This window comes from Bos mutus, chromosome 5 (genome assembly GCF_027580195.1).
Source record: "Bos mutus isolate GX-2022 chromosome 5, NWIPB_WYAK_1.1, whole genome shotgun sequence".
NCBI lineage: Eukaryota > Metazoa > Chordata > Mammalia > Artiodactyla > Bovidae > Bos > Bos mutus.
The window spans coordinates 74509370-74530107 of record NC_091621.1 but is presented as its reverse complement, the minus strand read 5'-3'; the positions used below and the strand labels follow the sequence as shown (position 1 = coordinate 74530107).

At 39.1% G+C, this 20738-nt stretch overlaps 1 protein-coding gene across 3 annotated transcripts; it reads right to left on the bottom strand.

Moving 5' to 3' along the window:
- Positions 1-276: 276 nt before the first annotated feature.
- On the bottom strand, positions 277-20260 carry LOC138987956 (C-type lectin domain family 2 member H-like). Of its 3 annotated transcripts, none has more exons than XM_070371053.1 (6): positions 20101-20260; positions 12864-12992; positions 11396-11571; positions 10715-10821; positions 9055-9168; positions 277-576 (listed from the first exon to the last, which is right to left on the bottom strand). In XM_070371053.1, the coding sequence occupies exons 1-6, from the start codon at positions 20177-20179 to the stop codon at positions 561-563; spliced, it is 621 nt and encodes a 206-aa protein (XP_070227154.1). In that variant the 5' UTR covers positions 20180-20260; the 3' UTR covers positions 277-560. The 3 variants fall into 3 exon arrangements, with proteins under 3 accessions (XP_070227154.1, XP_070227153.1, XP_070227152.1); XM_070371052.1 differs by lacking the exon at positions 277-576 and adding an exon at positions 6310-8999 and having other exon boundaries at positions 9046-9168; XM_070371051.1 differs by lacking the exon at positions 277-576 and having other exon boundaries at positions 6310-9168.
- Between the last annotated feature and the right edge of the window lie 478 nt (positions 20261-20738).

Here is a 20738-nt window from a genome sequence, read left to right as displayed (position 1 = left end):
TAATAGAATAAAGATAGCTCAGTAGGAAAATTCAGTGGAGAAAAGAGGCTGAGTAGCTTGGTTTACGCGGGGGACCAATAAAACTTCAAGACAAGAAGCTTGCACCACTTACGTAGGCCGCAGGCGTCCTTCCGTTCTCCCGAAGGAGAGGAGACACTGAGGCCTCCCCGGTCGGATCTTAGAAGCCCAGGCATAATTAGTAAGCATGGTGGGTTCCAAGGCTCCAGATGGAGACTCAACCAGAGTGAGAGAGAGAGCGACATGGGGAGACCAGTATTTCGAGAAACTGATCCCAATTCTTTATTTTCCAGAGTCTGTTTTTATACACTGAGATGTTATACAAAAGTCACGTGGGGACAGCAGTCCTGACTTTTATTAAAGTCAGGTGCTTCACACAAATGTATACAGAGGTCTTAGGGGTATTACATCATCTTCTGGCCAGGGGGGCCTGCTGACAATTTACGACCCTCTCCTTGTGACAGCGGTCAGTCAATCAGGACACTTATTTCTCCAGGGCTGATTATTCTCAAAAGAGACGCCATCCAAATAAAGTTACATTCCTACAGGGTGAGGGTGTAGTGGGTTTTAGTTAAGGAAAGAATTTACTTAGCCTAAGGTCTAACGTGATTAATATCAAAGGTTAATACTTATTTCTTCTATATATTCATTAATGTGTGTAAGGGCAGGGGATGTGGAGACGTAGCAACAAACATTGGCTCAACAAATGAAAAACCCTTCACCAACACAATTTCTAATCAGCCCATTATACTTATAGTTTTCTAACTTTTCTAAAGAACCTGTTTTTAGAGGGTTTAAAGCATCTTGTGCCTCTCACGGTTGGGAGGCTGTGAGCAATCACATGTGGCCGGAGGAGCCTGTCAGGCAGGCTAGAGAACCTTCAGAGGAGTTTGTAGGTTAAAACACTCTTGTCACACCCAAGAGTTTTTATTGACTGGAGCTCCAGGTTAACTCCTTCTCCGAAAGAGGTGGTGGGGGACAGCCCCCCGTAAAGTCAGAGGTGTAGGTGAGAGCACAAAGTAGTAAAGTAGGCAGGCTCTGGTTATGGGGGTAGATGCTCGAGGAGTTCCAGGGGGACTCCTGAGGCTCGATCCCGCCTTTGCGTATGTCGAGCCTCCTTCCTCATGACCTTTGTCACGGGCGGAGTACCTCACTCTGGCCCCCAACAGTACAGGAGACAGGGATCAAGACCATCCCCATGGAAAAGAAATTCAAAAAAGCATAATGGCTGTCTGGGGAGGCCTTACAAATAGCTGTGAAAAGAAGAGAAGCGAAAAGCAAAGGGAAAAAGGAAAGATATAAACATCTGAATGCAGAGTTCCAAAGAATAGCAAGAAGAAATAAGAAAGCCTTCTTCAGTGATCAATGCAAAGAAATAGAGAAAAACAACAGAATGGGAAAGACTAGAGATCTCTTCAAGAAAATCAGAGATACCAAAGGAGCATTTCATGCAAAGATGGGCTCGATAAAGGACAGAAATGGTATGGACCTATCAGAAGCAGAAGATATTAAGAAGAGGGGGCAAGACTACACAGAAGAACTGTACAAAAAAGATCTTCACAACCTAGATAATCACGATGGTGTGATCACTGACCTAGAGCCAGATATCCTGGAATGTGAAGTTAAGTGGGCCTTAGAAAGCATAGCTATGAACAAAGCTAGTGGAGGTGATGGAATTCCAGTTGAACTATTCCAAATCCTGAAAGATGATGCTGTGAAAGTGCTTCACTCAATATGCCAGCAAATTTGGAAACCTCAGCAGTGGCCACAGGACTGGAAAAGGTCAGTTTTCATTCCAATCCCAAAGAAAGGCAATGCCAAAGAATGCTCAAACTACCGCACAATTGCACTCATCTTGCACGCTAATAAAGTAATGCTCAAAATTCTCCAAGCCAGGCTTCAGCAATATGTGAACCGTGAACCTTCCTGATGTTCAAGCTGGTTTTAGAAAAGGCAGAGGACCCAGAGATCAAATTGCCAACATCCACTGGATCATGCAAAAAGCAAAAGAGTTTCTGCTTTATTGACTATGCCAAAGCCTTTGACTGTGTGGATCACAATAAACTGTGGAAAATTCTGAAAGAGATGGGAATACCAGACCACCTGATACCTCTTGAGAAATCTGTATGCAGGTCAGGAAGCAACAGTTAGAACTGGACATGGAACAACAGACTGGTTCCAAATAGGAAAAGGAGTTGTCAAGGCTGTATATTGTCACCCTGTTTATTTAACTTATATGCAGAGTACATCATTAGAAACACTGGGCTGGAAGAAACACAAGCTGGCATCAAGATTGCCAAGAGAAATATCAATAACCTTAGATATGCAGATGATACCACCCTTATGGCAGAAAGTGAAGAGGAACTCAAAAGCCCCTTGATGAAAGTGAAAGTGGAGAGTGCAAAAGTTGGCTTAAAGCTCAACATTCAGAAAACGAAGATCATGGCATCCAGTCCCATCACTTCATGGGAAATAGATGGGGAAACAGTGGAAACAGTGTCAGACTTTATTTTTCTGGGCTTCAAAATCACTGCAGATGGTGACTGCAGCCATGAAATTAAAAGATGCTTACTCCTTGGAAGGAAAGTTATGACCAACCTAGATAGCATATTCAAAAGCAGAGACATTGCTTTGCCAACAAAGGTTCACCTAGTCAAGGCTATGGTTTTTCCTGTGGTCATATATGGATGTGAGAGTTGGACTGTGAAGAAGGCTGAGCGCCGAAGAATTGATGCTTTTCAACTGTGGTGTTGGAGAAGACTCTTGAGAGTCCCTTGGACTGCAAGGAGATCCAACCAGTCCATTCTGAAGAAGATCAGCCCTGGGATTTCTTTGGAAGGAATGATGCTAAAGCTGAAACTCCAGTACTTTGGCCACCTCATGCGAAAGGTTGACTCATTGGAAAAGACTCTGATGCTGGGAGGGATTGGGGGCAAGAGGAGACGGGGACGACAGAGGATGAGATGGCTGGATGGCATCACTGACTCAATGGACGTGAGTCTGAGTGAACTCCGGGAGTTGGTGATGGACAGGGAGGACCTGCATGCTGCGATTCATGGGTTCTCAAAGAGTCAGACACGACTGAGCGACTGATCTGATCTGATGTCTGTTTTTTTAGGGAGTATATGGAATAACTATTCCTTCCTCTCAATTTCATTGTAAACCTAACACTTCTGTAAAAAATTCTTTTTTAAATAGTTATCTACTTTCTATTTGGATTCTTTATTACTGAGTTTTGAGAGTTCTTTATACATTCTAGTCACTAGTTCTTTGTCTATGTGCAAATTTTTCTCCCAGTTTCTAACTTGTCTTTTCATTCTCTCCTCAGGGTATTAGGCAAAAAAAAAAAAAAAAAGTTTTGATGAGATCTAGTTTATTAATGTTTTCTTTTATGAATCATGTTTTTGGTGTCAGGTTTAAGAATTTAGTGAAGTGAGAGTGTTAGTCACTCCATCATGTCTGACTGTTATGACCCCCATGGACTGTAGCCAGCCAGGCTCCTCTGTCCATGGAATTCTCCAGGCAAGAATACTGGAGTGGGTAGTCATTCCCTTCTCCAGGGGATCTTCCTGACCCAGGGATCTAGCCCACGTCTCCTGCATTGCAGGCAGAATCTTTACCATCTAAGCCACCAAGGAAGCCCAAGAATGTATTGCCTAGCTGTGTATCCAAAAGATTTTATCCTATATTTTTTTCTAAAAGTTTTCTAATTTTATATTTTAGATTTAAGCCTAGAGTCCTTTTGGGGGCTAATACTGGTTTCAGATGTAAGGTTTAGGTCAAAGTTCATTTTTTAAATTTTTGGCTAGTGGATGCCCAAGTCCTCCAAATCATTTAGTTACTGAATTGCTTTGATACGCTTGTGAAAATTTAATTGGTCATATTTGCAACGGTCTATTTATTGGTTCTCCATTCTGTTGTATTAATCTATGTGATCAGCACTTTGCCAACATTGTATAATGTCCTTAAAAATATAGTAAGACTTAACATCATATAAAATGATTCCTCCCAGTTTTCTCTTCTTTTTCAAGGTTGTTTTGTTATCCTAGGCCCTATATCTTTCCATCTGAATTCAGAAATAAGTTTGTCTATAGTCTATGTCTATGAAAATCCTGCTGGATTTTGAAAAAAAGTTGCATAAAACCTATAGATCACTTTGAGAAAAACTGATATTTTACTACCAGTTAAGTCTTCAATGGACTGGTTCAAAATTGGGAAAGGAGTACACCAAGGCTGTATATTGTCACCTTAGCTTATTTAACTTGAGTACATCAGGCAAAATGCCGGAGTGGATGAACCACAAGCTGGAGTCAAGATTGCCAGACATATCAACAATCTCAGATATGTAGATAATACCACCTTAATGGCAGAAAGCAAAGAGGAACTAAAGAGCTATTTGATGAAGGTGAAAGAGGAAAGTGAAAAAGCTGGCATAAAACTCAAAATTCACAAAACTGAGATCCTGGCAACTGATCTCATCACTTCATGGCAAATAGATGGGGAGAAAATGGAAACAGTGGCAAATTTTATTTCTTGGGCTCCAAAATCACTGCAGACAGTGACTGCAGCCATGAAATTAAAAGACACTTGCTTCTTGGAAGAAAAGCTGAGAAACCTAGACAGCATATTAAAAAGCAGAGACACCACTTTGCTGACAAAGGTCTACATAGTCAAAGTTATGTTTTTTCCAGTAGTCATGTATGGATTATGTGAGTTGGATCATAATGAAGGATGAGCACCAAAGAATTGATGCTTTTGAATTGTGGTGCTAGAGAAGACTCTTGAGAGTCCCTTGGACATCAAAGAGATCAAACCAGTCAATCCTAAAGGAGATCAACCCTGAGTATTCATTCGAAAGACTGATGCTGAAGCTGATGCTCCAAACTTTGGCCACCTGATGCAATGAGCCAACTCAATGAAAAAGACTCTGATATTCTGCAACATTGAGGGCAGGAGGAGAAGGGAGTGACTGAGGATGAGATGGCCTGGATGGCAACACCAACTCAGTGGACATGAGTTTGAGCAAACTCAGAAAGACAGTGAAGGACAGGCAAGCCTGGCATGCTGCAGCCCATGGGATCACAGAGTTGGACACAACTTAGTGACTGAACAACAGCAACAACAAAGCCTTCAAATCCACAAGTACAGTCTTCAGCTCCATGTATCTAGTTTTGTTTCATTTTTTCACTGACATTTAAAAATTTCAGCATTCATATCCTGAAAATGTTTAAATTTTGTACATAAGTATTTCATTTCTTAGGAATGATTATAGATACTACTGTGTTTTTCATTTGTTCCCAGGTTAACTATTAGTATATAAAATCTGATTAATTTTTTGTGTCTTGGACTTGTATCCTGTAATCTTGCTGGGCTCACTCATTAATTCTAGGAGGCTTTTCTTTTTTATATTTGGGGGAGGCAGTGACATAATTATATTATATGACCATGATTACCCTTAGGAGTTTGGGTGGTATACTGAGAATAAAGGAGAAGTCATTAAAATATTTTATGCAAAGGAGTGACCAGATCACACTTTGGATTGGAATAATCCCTCTGGTTATAAGATAAAGAATGAAGCAAAATAAATTTAAAGAGGAAGAATGGGTAAGTCTCAAATCATGTAGATGTGTTTCTGTGTAATTTTACAAGCTTGTTCCTACATGATGTTTGAATGATTAATTCAGTCAGTAGTGATTTCCACTGACGTGTCAGAAACTGATTCATTCCATTCCTTGACTTTCTGCTAGCACCAGCAGGAAAGTGTCAATGGACTTGTCATCTCTTAGACGTTCCAGAATAATTGCTGTTATTTTCAATTTTATTTCCATAGAGCAATGATGGAAGAAAGCTATTTATTGGCCCTCCCTTGTGGCCCAGTGGTTAAGAATCTGCCTGCCAAGACAGGGGACACAGGTTTGATCCCTGGTCTGGGAGGATTCCATCTGCCTTGGGGCAACAAATCCTGTGCACCATAATTATTGAGCCCTGGTGCCCTAGAGCCCACTTTCTGCAACAAGAGAAGCCACTGCAGTGAGAAGCCCACATACCACAACTAGAGAGTAGCCCCATACTGCAACTAGAGAGGAGCCTATCCAGTGAAACTAGTAATTGTATTTATTTTTCATGTGAAGAAACTCTGCTTTCAGTGGCTATTTAATTTATAAAGTTCATAGCTAAAAGATGGAATGTATGCTTTAGATACATGGCTTGAAAACTAGTTTGTGAAAGAATACTAAGTCGGTTAGGGTCACAATTTGACTCAAACATCATTTGTAAGCTAATCACATCAAGTTTATCAACACAAAATCTATTAATTGATTTACTTTATCTTCCAGATTTCTGTGGAAATGTAGCTTTCTTTATTAAAAAAAGTAGAAGAAACCAAGAAAATAGGAAAGAATCTTATAGTGTGGACAGCATTTTATATTCACAGGTATGTTTATATCATATTCAGTATTTGAGGCATTATACTAGCCTCTGAGAATATAGAACTGAGCTAGATGTAGTCTAGGCATCTTAGAAAACCTGAGGCAAAATGATTGTAAGACAATAAAAAAATAAAACGAAGATACAATCTCAAGTATGTATAAAAATATAAGTATACAATATATAAAAATAAATACAAAACTAAATATTGTCAAAGTTGCATAGAATCACAAAGCCTCGGGTTCTGCAGTGTCTGCCATGCCAAGCCAAGTGATTACAGTTGTGGCCGACTCTTTGCAACCCCATCAGGGAACTCTGTCCATGGGATTCTCCAGGCAAGAATAATGGCATGCATTGCCATTTTCTTCTCCAGTTCTGCAGTCCATGGGGTTGTTAAAAATTCAGTCATGACTAGGGGACTGCACAACAAGAAGAAACTGATAAGACAAACATCCTAAGATATCACCTATACATGGAATCTAAAAAACGGTACAAATGAACTGATCTACAAAACAGAAATAGAGAAATCAAACTTCTGGTTACCTGGTGGTAAAAGAGTGGAGAGGGATAAATTGGGAGATTGAGATTGACGTATAAACACAACTCTCTACAAAAGAGATAACTGGCAAGGACATACTATATTGCACAGGGAACATTACCCTATACTGTGTGAATTCCTATAGGGGAAATAGTCTATAAACAGTGCACACATGTACATGCATAGCTAATTCATTCTGCTGTATACTTGAAATTAACACAATTTTAGGAAAAGGCAATGGCACCCCACTCCAGTACTCTTGCCTGGAAAATCCCTTGGACGGAGGAGACTGGTAGGCTGCAGTCCTTGGGGTCGCTAAGGGTCGGACACAACTGAGTGACTTCACTTTCACTTTTCACTTTCATGCATTGGAGAAGGAAATGGCAACCCACTCTGGTGTTCTTGCCTGGAGAATCCCAGGGATGGGGGAGCCGGGTGGGTTGCCATCTATTGGGTCGCACAGAGTCAGACACGACTGAAGCGACTTAGCAGCAGCAGCAGCAGCACAATTTTTACTGGAGTATAGTTGTAAATCAAAATTTTTTACAAAAGAAGAAACTGAGAAATATACAAGTGAGATGGGAGAAATGGAAGTATTGGATTGGCCAAAAAGTTCATTCATGTTTTTCCATTCCATAAGATCTTATGGAAAAACTGGAAGAAACTTTTTGGCCAACCAATAACACAGAAAGAGAGAATGCATTATAAATTGCTATTTCATCCTTTGGGGGACTCATCAGTACAGTGTAGCTAATGCTGTAAAAATTTAAAACATTTTGTTTCTTAAAACTCAATAATATGTAACAGTTCTGAGATGTGGGTATCACAGCCTTCATTAGTATAAGTATTTAACTATTTGTGATTTAAGTGGGATAAAAGCAGGGTGTTTTAAATCTAGTAAAGTTAAATAAAAAATTGATATTTATATACATTTATTTACACACTGTAATTAAAAACATGAACACTGAGAATAAGTGTAAAAAGCTTTTTTTCAGTGTTTCAAATTCTGTTTTAAAATACGAAATCTAAAAGAAATGTTAGCCCTGGTAATTTTTTAAAACTTCATTTGGCTGCACCACATGTTAGTCATGGCACATGGGATGTTCAATTTTCCTTGCAGCATGTGGAATCTTTTCTTTTTTGCCACTTTCTGTGATTTTTTTTTTCTTTTTTCTGCTTTTTGCGTTAAAGAGTTGTTGTTTTTTTTCCCCATTGGAGTATAATCCCATATGGTGCAACTAAAGATTCCATGTGCTGTACAGCTGATTCACTTTGTTGTACAGCATGTGGGAATCATTAGCACATGAGACCTTCTAGTTGTGGCATGTGAGATCTAGTTCCCTGACCAGGGGTCAAACCCAGACCCCTTGCATTGGGAGCATGGAGTCTTAGCCACTGGACCACCAGGGAGTCCTTAGTCTTAGTGCTTTTGAAAATTTCCCTATATATCTGTAACTGATAGTAAGAGAATTTTGAATATGTTAACCAGTTATAAAGTTCTCATTAACATTTTGTATGGTTTCAGCTATCATAGTCATTTTTATGGTCCCATGTTTGCAAAGAAAAGTGCTGTCTATGTAACAAAAGAGGAATTCATTCATATTTTTTGTTTGGTCGCTAAGTCATGTCCAAATCTTTGTGACCCCATGGACGGCAGAATGTCAGGCTTCTCTATCCATTCACAGTTATCGGGTTCAAATAAAAGTATCAACTCATATTATTCAACTCCTGGAGGAGGACATGGAAACCTACTCTAGAATTCTTGCCTGGAGAATCCCAAGGACAGAAGAGCCTGGTGGGCTACTGTCCATAGGGTCACAAAGAGTCAGATACAACTGAAGCAACTTAGCACATACAATATTTAATACTTAGAATTATGCTCTTCCAAATCCCTGTATCATTCAAGAATAGCTTATTTCTTCGCTGTTAGCAAATATTATAGATCAATTTTGATGATAAATTTTCAGCAGATCAGGCAGTACAGCAGCAACTATATATAGTAATTTATAATGCATCTCTTGGAAATGGTGTGTGAAATTCCCTAAAAGGGTCCTGAAGTATTTAAGGATATGGAGACATTACTATTTGTCTTGCTGCAAATCCTTTTTCTAATTACGTATCTCTTGCCACTACTAACTCCAGAGTCAGTCAGGTAGGCACATTCTCCAGTTCCTTGGATGACAAATCTAAAACCAAACACAAAAATATTAAAAAGCACAGGTTGGACATCTGCATTCTTTCCTCCTCATATTCTTCCACACCCCCACTCCAGGTATTTTTAATGTGAACCAGAGAAAAGTGAAAATCTGTCTTCATATGGCTTCTTAGTATAATATATATACATCATTTTTGTATTTAGTTCCTTATATACTCTCATACTCCCTACCTGAATATCAGATTATCATCACCCATCCCAAATCCAGTTATGTTGTTGACTAGTTATTTAGCGCTTGCTGTTGCAGCCAAGTGAACTGCTGCCATGGGTGGAGATAAAAGACATTTGCATATATTGAAATATAGGGAAGTCATTCTGGCTTACACATGAGTAAACTTGAATTTTAGGCCATCTATAACAGCCTGTTTGTGGCCTATCAAACATATATTCTACTTTTGCTTTAATGACGAAAGAAAAGGGTACACTGACCAGAAATAAAAAATGTCCATGTTAAAAATAAAAATTAAATGTCTCTCTTCTGGGGACACTAGTGCTGGTCCTCCCTCAATGATAAGACTCCCTTCCCAGGTGCCAAGGCCATACTGACCCGCTCTGTATGTGCTGGTCTATTTTTTTCATTTGGATTCATGTTGATGTATGGCAAAACCAATACAATAGTGTAAAGTAATTAACCTCCAATTAAAATAAATAAATTTATATTTTTAAAAAAGAAATATCCTTGAAATCTTGAAGGAATGTGACCCTGACTTGTTTAATGTTCTCTCTTCTGACAAAATATAAAACTGGGCTAGAAACCCTGTTTCTCTGAAGCAGTTTCTCAGAGTGATCTGGGAGGTGGGCTTCCAGGCTAGTCCTCAGCTTGGCTCAAATAAAACTCTTCTCTATTCTTTTAGTTTTGATCATTTATTAATTATTTTCATTGGCATTCAATGAAGATGATTTTCAGTGTTCTCTTGACCTGCTTCATAAACATATGAAAATAAAATTATGTACTTACTAGTAAATTCTTAAATGGGCTTGGCTTTGATTGAGGGAAGCTATTGCCCCTTTTTATTCTGTCTGCTCCAGTGTAATGGTTACAGTTAAGACCTCTCCACTGAAGTGTTCAGATACTAAGTTTCTTCCAGGGATAAATTATCACAGGAGGGATTCCCTCTGGGTCCCTGACAACATACCTTTTAGGAATAACACAGCAGCTGGCAGAGTGGACTGAGGGTCTGTGGATACCAATTCTTCAGTGGCTTTCCAAGACTATAGGACCCCAGAGTACCTCAGCTGCTCTCTCTACATTCTAAATATGGATTTCAGCACAGTTTAAGTCAGTGCGTGAAAGCAGAAGAACTATGTCTAATGTCATCATCATGCTAAAGACTTCAATTGAAAACATGATATGTAAACTTTTCCCAAAGGCACTGCTAATAAACAGAAGAGCATACAAAGGACTTCTATTTCTTACATCATAGTGCAGGAAACTTTCCATGATATGAAATTTACATTCCCATAAATACAACTCACACCCATAACTACATAGATTAGAAGGCAGCCTAAAAACTTACGGGACATTAAGTTTAGAGTTGTCTGTCCACTTCCAAGCATGATGTGATGATTCTCTGCTAAGGCCAATCCAATAGTCAAAAATGTCTTTGTATCTTGTCAGAAAGTTCTATTATAAAACACAGAAAGCAAAAACACATGTCTCCTTCATTTTACCCTTGAGTCCTCTTCCCCCCAGCCTTCTCTCGTTGGATGACAGCCTGGTAAGATTGAGAAGCTTAGACATTGAAGGGAGAAGACTAGTCCCCAGTTCTCAGCTTAAGTCACTCAAATGTGTCTGATCCTAAATTACATTAAAGTGATCACACATCTCAATTTGACTGGGAAAGTCCCAGGTTATGCCTGTGGTTCCAACATAATATTGTCACTTTCACTCCCCAAGATGTCCCAGTTTGGATGATAAATTACAGGATTACCATACTTCTTTTTTTTACAATGGGAACAATATATCTAATGTGAAGGTTAACTATGAGGATTACATGAGAGAATGTGTCTAATTTGTCTCACAGGTTTCCAGGCAGAGAACATGCCCAAGAAATATCAGGCACTAATATGCACTCCAAGGCCCCAAGTCTGCCTGGAATGGGATCCTTCCTCTTCTTTCAGCTGTCACCCTGTGCGGCCTATATCCTTCTCAGGGGCTAAGTATTTAACAAAGAACATGATCCAAAAATATTCCTTACCAGCTCCTCCTCAGTTTCAAACTGAGCAAGAACAGCTCCCACTGAAGTACAGGATATCTGACTCAATGTCCAATTCTCTGAGTCTTCAGAAAAATAAAAACACTTATTCCCAAATCCAATCCATCCTTTTGGGCAGGTGACATACACAACTTGTAAGTCTGTCTCTCTGCTTCTCACTAAAAGTTGGACAGACACAGTGAAGCATAACAAATAAATTTTCTCATCCCTTTTATCTATTTTTACACTTACCACCCTGAGGTCAGTCTTTTTTTACATATGTATATATACATATATACACGTGTGTACATGTATATGTAGGTACAGTATAACAAAATTCCAAAATGAGGGGTTTGAAGAAAAGCATGGCCAAAGAACAGCTAGACTCTTGTGCTTTCATGGCCTTGGCTAATAATCTTTTGCTTTTCTCAAAATCTGAACAGGGGCTACTTTCTATAGGTAGACTCTTAGAAATGTTTTCCAAGCCCAAATTTGTCTGTTTTTCTGAATGAATAGTTTTCCTTTATATGTATCTTGGCACCACCCACTACATAATTTTCTCTCATTTTACTTCCAGGAACATATTCTCAAGTGTATTTCTAATGCCTCTTAGAATGCTATCAGCCTTAGTCATTTATAAAATGTCAACTGTTACTCAATATTTGGAAATTTGATTGCACTTCACTGCTTGCCAAAAGAAGTCTTTTGAGGTCATTTTTCCTTTTTGGTTTCTGGGAAAATGGAATATTGAGATCCGTGATCACTTGCTGAGTACAAACTAGTGAAAGAGGCTTTTCCCAAGTGATTTTATTATATTGAGGATTTGCCTTAGAATAGAATGTTCTATGAAAACTATTATGTTAATAAATATACACATTACATAATTCTCAATGTAGCAGTCAAAATATTATTCTACAATGAAATTCAGATCATGGCATTCCTCTCCTACAATTTCCCTCTTCTTGATACCCGCTACTGCACTCAGATTAAAAGCCAGAGTTTTTACCTGGCTCATTAGGCTGTAACCTCCCTGACCCCCAGCCCGTTACTCTTCCTCATTCCCACCTTGCTTAAGCCTGTTACTTCCACCTCATTCCCTTCCTCCTTCAGCATGGAGGAAAGCCTCCATGCTGTTCCTCAAACCTGCCAGGAGATTCTTCCTTTCATTCTACTTGTTCCTGCCATCTGGAATGCTTTCCCCACATACCCAATGGCTTCTTCATCTCCTTCAAGTTTGCTGAAAAGTCGTTTTCTCAAGGAGGCTTGCCCTGGACACTTAACATTCAACTCAATCTGTTACCCTATATTATAATATCTGCATCTTCCTGCTGTTTATAGAATTGGAGTGTTTTGTTCACTGATACACCTCAAGCATTTCACACACCCTGGCACATAATGGAGCTCAATAAATATTTATTGACAATGTGAATGTGCAAAGAACATGGTACGGTTTGGAGAACAGGTAACTCACCTGCCAGAAGAATGGAAAGTGTCACCACATTTAGAGCTACAAGTATAAGAATAATCAGGATGCACCAGCAAAGCTTGGCAGGTGTAACAGAAGAGGTAATTGCTAGGCATTTCTTTTGGAGATCTTTGCCTGTAAATACAAATGTCATAATCTCAATCTCATGGAGGTATTAGAAAGAAAAACAAATTTATCACAGAATCAACACATAAAGTCTGCTGTACCTCACCTCCCCTATTGCCAAACTCTCTCACAAAAGGTCCATGTCCAGGACAGACAGCCATGGACATGGCCCCAAAGCGACTAGAGAGAAGAGAAACTGAAGCTTTTTCCCCTGGAGAGTCTTCCAGTTATTGGAAGAAGAGCTAATAAGAGAGTAAGAAACGAAAAGAGTAGAAATCAGAATGAAAACAAAACATACAAACAATCCAGATTTACCTCCATAAATAACAAATTTGGTTAGAAGTTCTGAGAAGAGCATTAGAAAATTAATCACTATAATTCATCATATTAACAGAATAAGAGAAGAGAAATGGATATGACCATGTCAATAAGTATGACATAAAATATGGAAAAACGTATGTCATCCAAAATAAAAAAGCCCAACAAATTATGAACTGAACTTTCACTTTTCATAGAAATAGGGCAGCTAACATGATACTTAATGGTGAAAAAGTGAAGGCCTTCCTCCAAAGGTCAGGAACAAGGCAGGGATGTCTGCTCTCACCAATCTAATTTAACATTTTACTGGAGTTTCTATGAGTGCCAATAAGGTAAGAAAAGTAAATAAGGCAAAAGTTTTTAACTTTTTTTTTTGCCTTTTTAAGGCAAAGAGATGAGAAAGAAGTGAAAATGTTTCTCGAAGTCACATCCACTCTCCTCCCAGTAGAAATACCAATTTGAAAAGTATCTGCACATTAAAAATACCTTCCCCAGAGCAAGGATCACCAGGTACACCCACCCCCTGCCTCATCCCAGCTCCTGTGTACTCTAGCAATTCCAGGCAGATAATGCAGCCTTAGACAGCTTCCACCCAGGGCTTCCTGTGGGCATCTAGGAGCCTAGGCTCCTGTCTCCCCCCTGCACCTGCCAACTCCAGCAGCTCCAGGTGGGGCTCCTGTGACACTTGGCTCCTGGTGAACTCTTGGGGACCAGGCCCCCAAAACCCTTCCCTCAGGACTGGGCAGTCCAGCAGAGAGAGAGAGACCCATTCCCCATGGGAAAAGGGGAGTAAAACAGCACCTGACTTCACTACACATCCCAGATCTGCCTTCCCCATCCTTCTGACTCCTGCAGCCCTGTGTGACTCCCTGCAGACTCACAAACCAAGGCCCCCCTCTCCCAGGTGCCTGCCAGCTCCAGTGACCCAAGTGACTCCTGTGACACCAGGTTCCCAGCAGGCTTCTGGGAACTAAGGCCTCCTTTCACCCTAGTGACTGCTGAATCTAGCAGCCCTAGGCAGCTCCTGTGACTTCCCTGTTGGCTGCCACCAATCAAGAAACCAACATAACTAGTCATTAGGGAAACAGTAAAATACAGTGAGCTGCCACAATATGTGCATCAGAGTGGCAAGTAAAACAAAATAACAAAACTAAGTGATAGGGAAGAAAAGATGCAAATGGAATTCTCATGAACTGTTGGAAATATAACTGTATAGCCACTTTGGAAAACAGCTTGGCAGTTAGGTGTGGTGAACATACCCTTACCATATGCCCTAGCAATCTAAGAATCCCTTGGTGTCTATGCAAGAGGAATGAAAACTTCCATTTACACAAAAACCTAGACTTGAATATTTATATTAACTTTATTCATTATCGGGCTTCCCTTGTGGTTCAGCTGGTAAAGAATCCACATGTAAATGCGGGAGACCTGGGTTCGACCCCTGGCTTGGAAAGATCCCCTGGAGAATGGAAAGACTACCCACTCCAGTATTCTGGCCTGCAGAATTCAATGGACTGTATAGTCCATGGGCTCACAAAGAGTCAGACACAACTGAGTGGCTTTCGCTTTACCTTTTTATTCATCATCACCAAAACTGACAACAATTCAAATATCCTTCAGCTGATAGAAAGATAAATAAATACCACTTGGTACTAGGAGAAAAGAAAAACTTGACTTTATATTCACAATTGCTCATTTCTTATTTTTCTTTGGCTTGTTAAATTTTAGTGAGGCTCACTCTCCCATCCAAATCCCCAAACTCTGGCTTGCCTGAAAATGTAAACAAGCTCTAAAAAGAGAAGTGAGATGCATCATAGCTCATGTGTGACCATGAGTTCGTGTCCCTGGCACAAAGTGGGAAGTGCTAACTTCAGGCTATCACCTACTCTTTACAGTTCATGCTCTCTTCCCCCACAAGTGTCCAACCCACTTCTTGACCTATTTATAAAATGAGGACCTTTTTTAGAGCATTTTTGCTATTGCAGGAGTCCTTGTAAATAATATCTCTCCTTCTTAAAACTACACTATTGATAACACAGTACAATATGGATGAATTTCAAATGCACGATGCTTAGTGAAAAAAGTCAGACTCCATCAACATTCTTCTAAAGCAAGAGTATAAGAAAAGATAACAGATCAGTTTTTATCAAAGGGTGGACAGAGAGGAAAGCAATGTTTACAAAGGTGTGGGTGCGGGCGGAACTGTTCTTTATAATGATCGTGATGTGACTACACAACTATATGTATTTGTCAAAACTAAAAGTGTATACCAAAAGGATGACTATTATTTTTTTATTTTTAATTGAAGGATAGTTGTTTTACAGTGTTGTGCTGGTTTCTGCTATATAACAGCATGAATCAGCTATAAGTATACATATATCCCCTCCCTCTTGAGCCTCCTCCCACCCTCCCATCCCACCCCTCTAGATCATCACAGAGCCCTGACCAAAGTAAGACCCTGATGCTGGGAAAGACTGAAGGAAGGAGGTAGAAGGGGATGACAGAGGTTGAGATGGTTGGATGGCATCACTGACTCGATGGACATGAGTTTGAGCAAGCTCTGGGAGTTGGTGATGGACAAGGAAGCCCCATGCTGCAATCCATGGGTTCACAGAATCGGACAAGACTGAGTAACTGAGTTGAACTGAACTGAATAGGCAAATATATAATTTAGCATTAGAGTGTTTTTATAATTTTTCTCCATGGTATTTGCCATTAACTTATGAATTATTATTTGCTTTCAAGTATTATTGTTTCAAGTGTATTTTTTAGATGATTTTGATATTGTTGTCCATGGAGTAGAAAGAACACTGGTGAGGAATTTAAGGAATCCTAGAAAGAGTTTTGTCTCTATCACCATCTGCGTGTGTGGACTTGAACAAGTTATTCTGTCTGTTAGTGTTTTAACTGGTCACCATTTTTCAAATCTTAGTAGCAGAATGAACAATGGTCTCAAAAGTGTCATAGTTATATTAAATTCTAAATACATAATTGTCCTCACAGCGATGATCAAAGTCTTTCCTGAATTTTTGACAACTAGTGCATGCGTGGTTAGTGTTAGTGGGGTGGGGACAGGTTAGAAACATAACATTTATTTCTTCTTCCTCTTTCTTACTTTATTGTTCCCCTTCTTTCTTACTTTAGAGAGACCAGTTCTGTTAACGTGCCCAATGCACTGGCAACAAATCCAAGATAAATGCTTGTATTTTCATGAATCTTCCAAATCTTGGAATGACAGTCCAGCTGACTGTTCCACAAGAGAATCCAGTCTACTGCTTATTCAAGATGGGGAAGAACTGGTAAATAATTAAGTAAAATACTTTAATACAACTTAGCACTGACTTCTAGCCACACCAAGATCTTTGTGCTTTAGCCTTAAGGGTTCTATGAAAATATCAACCTTGACTTCAAGAAGCTCACAATCTGAGAGACTAAATAGACATGTAAACAAGATAAATATAATTTAATGAATACAACAATATAAATATAAACATTTGTATATAGTAATATATAAATGAACAAATAGAAATATCACAAATAAGGATTAATTAACTCCAACAGGGAGTCAGGAAAAGCCTCTTAGAAGAGGTGATACTTGAACTGGGTTTCAGAGGATGAACATAAGAATGCAAACCAGCAACAGATAAACAGATTCAATATTCAGTCATTTCTTCTGTTTCATTTACAGAGACTCATACAAAACCTGATAAACAAAGAAGGAATTCTGTTTGGGATTGGATTAAATTTTACATTATCAGAGAAGAGCTGGAAGTGGGTAAATGGATCCTTTTTAAACTCTAATATGTGAGTTTTAGATAAGCTAATTTGAATATTCAATTTGCTTCCCACTAGCTATCCATTTTGCAGATGGTAGTGTATATATGTCCATGCTACTCTCTGTTTGTCCTACTCGCCTTCCCTTGTGTCTCCATTCCTGCCCTGCAAATACGTTCATCAGTACCATTTTTCTAGATTCCATATAGACGCATTAATATATGAGATCCAACCAGTCCATCCTAAAGGAGACCAGTCCTTGGTGTTCATTGGAAGGACTGATGCTACAGCTGAAACTCCAATACATTGGCCACCTCATACGAAGAGCTGACTCATTGGAAAACACCCTGATGCTGGGAGGGACTGGGGGCAGGAGGAGAAGGGGATGACAGGATGAGATGGCTGGATGCCATCACCGACTCGATGCACATGAGTTTGAGTGAACTCCAGGAGTAGGTGATGGACAAGGAGGCCTGACATGCTACGATTCATGGGGTCACAAAGAGTCGGACATGACTGAGTGACTGAACTGAACTGAATGATGCTTGCTTTTTAAATTTATTTATTTATATTAATTGGAGCATAATTACTGGTCTACTGGTTTTAACTTTTACTTTCATGTCCTAGAAAACTTATTTAACTTACAAGGACAGTTTAAATTTAAAAGAAAATAGATTTCACCTTTGTGCTGCTCAAGTAGTTTCGCCTACGTGGCTTAGGTAGTAAAACATCAACATTTGGCAAGAACTTTTGCTTTCATTAAGCATTAAGCACGAGCCCTGTGTTTCAGGAACCTCAATATCCGATTGTCCCAGATAAAAAGTAAAGTTCAGGGAGAGGGGAGAATGGGAGAAGAAAGAAGGAAATGCAAATTTTTAGCAGAAAATAGAAGTTCAGTAAAAGCTATAAAAAGTGTTCTTTCTACTGGACTGAAGAACAAACATGCATAAGCTATGTTCTTTCTCTTTATCATCAAATTTAATATAAACTAAAAATGCTAAAGAATTTGCTGGTGGATAGATTTAGGTCCAATTCCTACTTTCAAACTCTACATCTGCTTTTAAATTATCAAAGATTAAAATTTTTAAAAATAGAAATAAATAAATTACAAAGGATCTATACACCAATAGTCTCAGTTTTTGCAGGTGACTTTTTAAAAATCAATAATTATTCATGATTTTATCAAAGTCTCTTTAGAGAACAATAAATTAATTCTCAGCTCCCAATTTGCACTAGTAGTAAAGAACCCACCTGCCAATGCAGGAGACATTAGAGACACGGGTTTGATCCCTGGGTCCAGAAGATCCCCTGGAGGAGGACATGGCAACCCACTCTAGTATTCTTGCCTTTAGACTCCAATAAACAGAAAAGACTGGTGTCCTCTTCCAGGGGATTTTCCAGACAAGAATACTGGAGTGGGTTGCCATTTCCTTCTCCAGGGAATCTTCCTGACCCAGGGATCAAACTTAGGTTTCCCGCATGCAGGCAGACTCTATACTATCTGAGCCACCAGGAAATCCCTTAATTTAACTAAAATGGTTATGTTTAAAAGATGCTCATTTCATTTTTATGATCACTTCTGAAAATTTCTGGTAAGACACATTATATAAACTACTTTGGTAATGTATTCTAAGTAGGATGATATAAAGCTTAGCTGAAGATGTGCTATAATCAAAAGTCCAGAGAATGAAAAAAAAAAAAAAAAAAAGAGAGAGAGAGAACACAGAAGTACACCAGATCCCATGAGACAGAGAGAGACATAAAGCAAGAGAGAAACAGTGTATGAATGCTCAGTCACTTCAGTCAGGTCTGACTCTTTGTGACCCCATGGTCTATAGACCGCCAGGCTGCACTGTCCATGGGATTCTCCAGGCAAGAATACTGGGGTGGGTTGCCATGCCCTCCTCCAGAGGATCTTCCCCACCCAGTGATCAAACTTGCATCTCCTGAATTGCAGGCAGATTCTTTACCCACTGAACCACTTGGAAAAGCTGGAGAAAGCCAGAGGGAAAGACAAAGGGAAAGTCATTTGAACATATAAATGAGCCTCAATAGATTTCATCTGAAACACTTAACGATATCACTGAAAATCACATTTACCCTTAATTCCAAAAGAAAATTTTTCAGGACAGTTTTATCCCCAAGGGTAAGAAAATATACTTTTATATTTATTTAGATTTTTTTGGAACACAAAATTTTGACTTGTACTCATATTTCTTCCAGAAAATGTGACTACTCATTCAAAGCCCAGATCAAAAGTCACTTCACAAGTAAAGCCATCACCAATTCCCTAGGTTTTATTAAATACCTTGTAGTACAAATCGCATCAAATTGTAGTAACTCATTTGTCTGTCCCTGAGATGATGAAGCCCTGCAGGCAGAGTCTAAATACAATTTGTCTTTGTAGCTCTGTGTCTAACAAATAACAGATTCCAAATATATTATTATTAGTTTCAAACAGACTACAGCATAGGTGTCATGGTTAATTTTTTTTAACATATACATGTGTTTATTCTTTTTCAAATTCTTTTCCCACTTAGGTTGTTAAATAATATTGAGCAGAGTTCCCTGTGCTATATAGGAGGTATGGGTAACTTTTATTAGTTTATGTATTACAAAATTGTTAGTGTCTGTTTGCCATCCCTCTGGGATATAATCATCTGTTATTTAACATCATAATGTGAGTTGCCAGAATGCAAGTAGCCAGCAACCTGGAGAAAATACGAAGACTAATTAAAAACAAAACCCACAGACCATTTTTCTCTTAACCTCCTATAACATAATTCACTGTGCAGTAATATTTAAGTAACATATCCAGTAGCAGAATAACTAACATAACAATTACACACCTGCCCTCTCACCCACTTCTAGTCCCTCAAAACATCTCTCCTTCTATGGAGGTTAACTGTGAAGTACTGATACCTCTAAAGCACAATTTCTACTATGCTGTCAGTGATCAGTAGTATAAGAACTCTCCTCCCCAACTCCCGTTTTGTTTTGTCAAAGTTCATCAATTTAACCTTACCAGATCTCCACGCCTCTGTGTTCTCTCTATAGGTAGGGTCTGTCTCTAAGATTTTCAAAAACACCTCTGTTGATGTCATGTTTCTGTTTGAAAAAAAGGATTTGGTGGTACCTTTTCTCAGTAGTTGCAAAGCAGGAAATGTGAATTGAAAGGAACTTACTTTAACATTTGGCTGAAAAGAAACTAGCAACCTCTCAGTTTAGACTCCACCTCTTATTGCAAAAGAGCCTCTTGATGAAAATGAGTGAAAACGCTGGCTTAAAATTCAACATTCAAAACTCTAAGATTATGGCATCCAGTCCCATTATTTCATGGCAAATAGATGGGGAAACAATGGAAACAGTGACAGATTTTATTTTCTTGGGCTCCAAAATCATTGCAGATGGTGACTGCAGCCATGATATTCAAAGATGCTTGCTCCTTGGAAGAAAAGCTATGACCAAACTAGACAGCATATTAAAAAGCAGAGACATTACTTTGCCAACAAAGATCCATCTAGTCAAAGCTATGTTTTTTCCAGTAGTCATGTATGGATGTGAGAGTTGGACTATAAAGAAAGCTGAGCGCCAAAGAATTGATGCATTTGAACTGTGGTGTTGGATAAGACTCTTGAGAGTCCCTTGGATGGCAAGGAGATC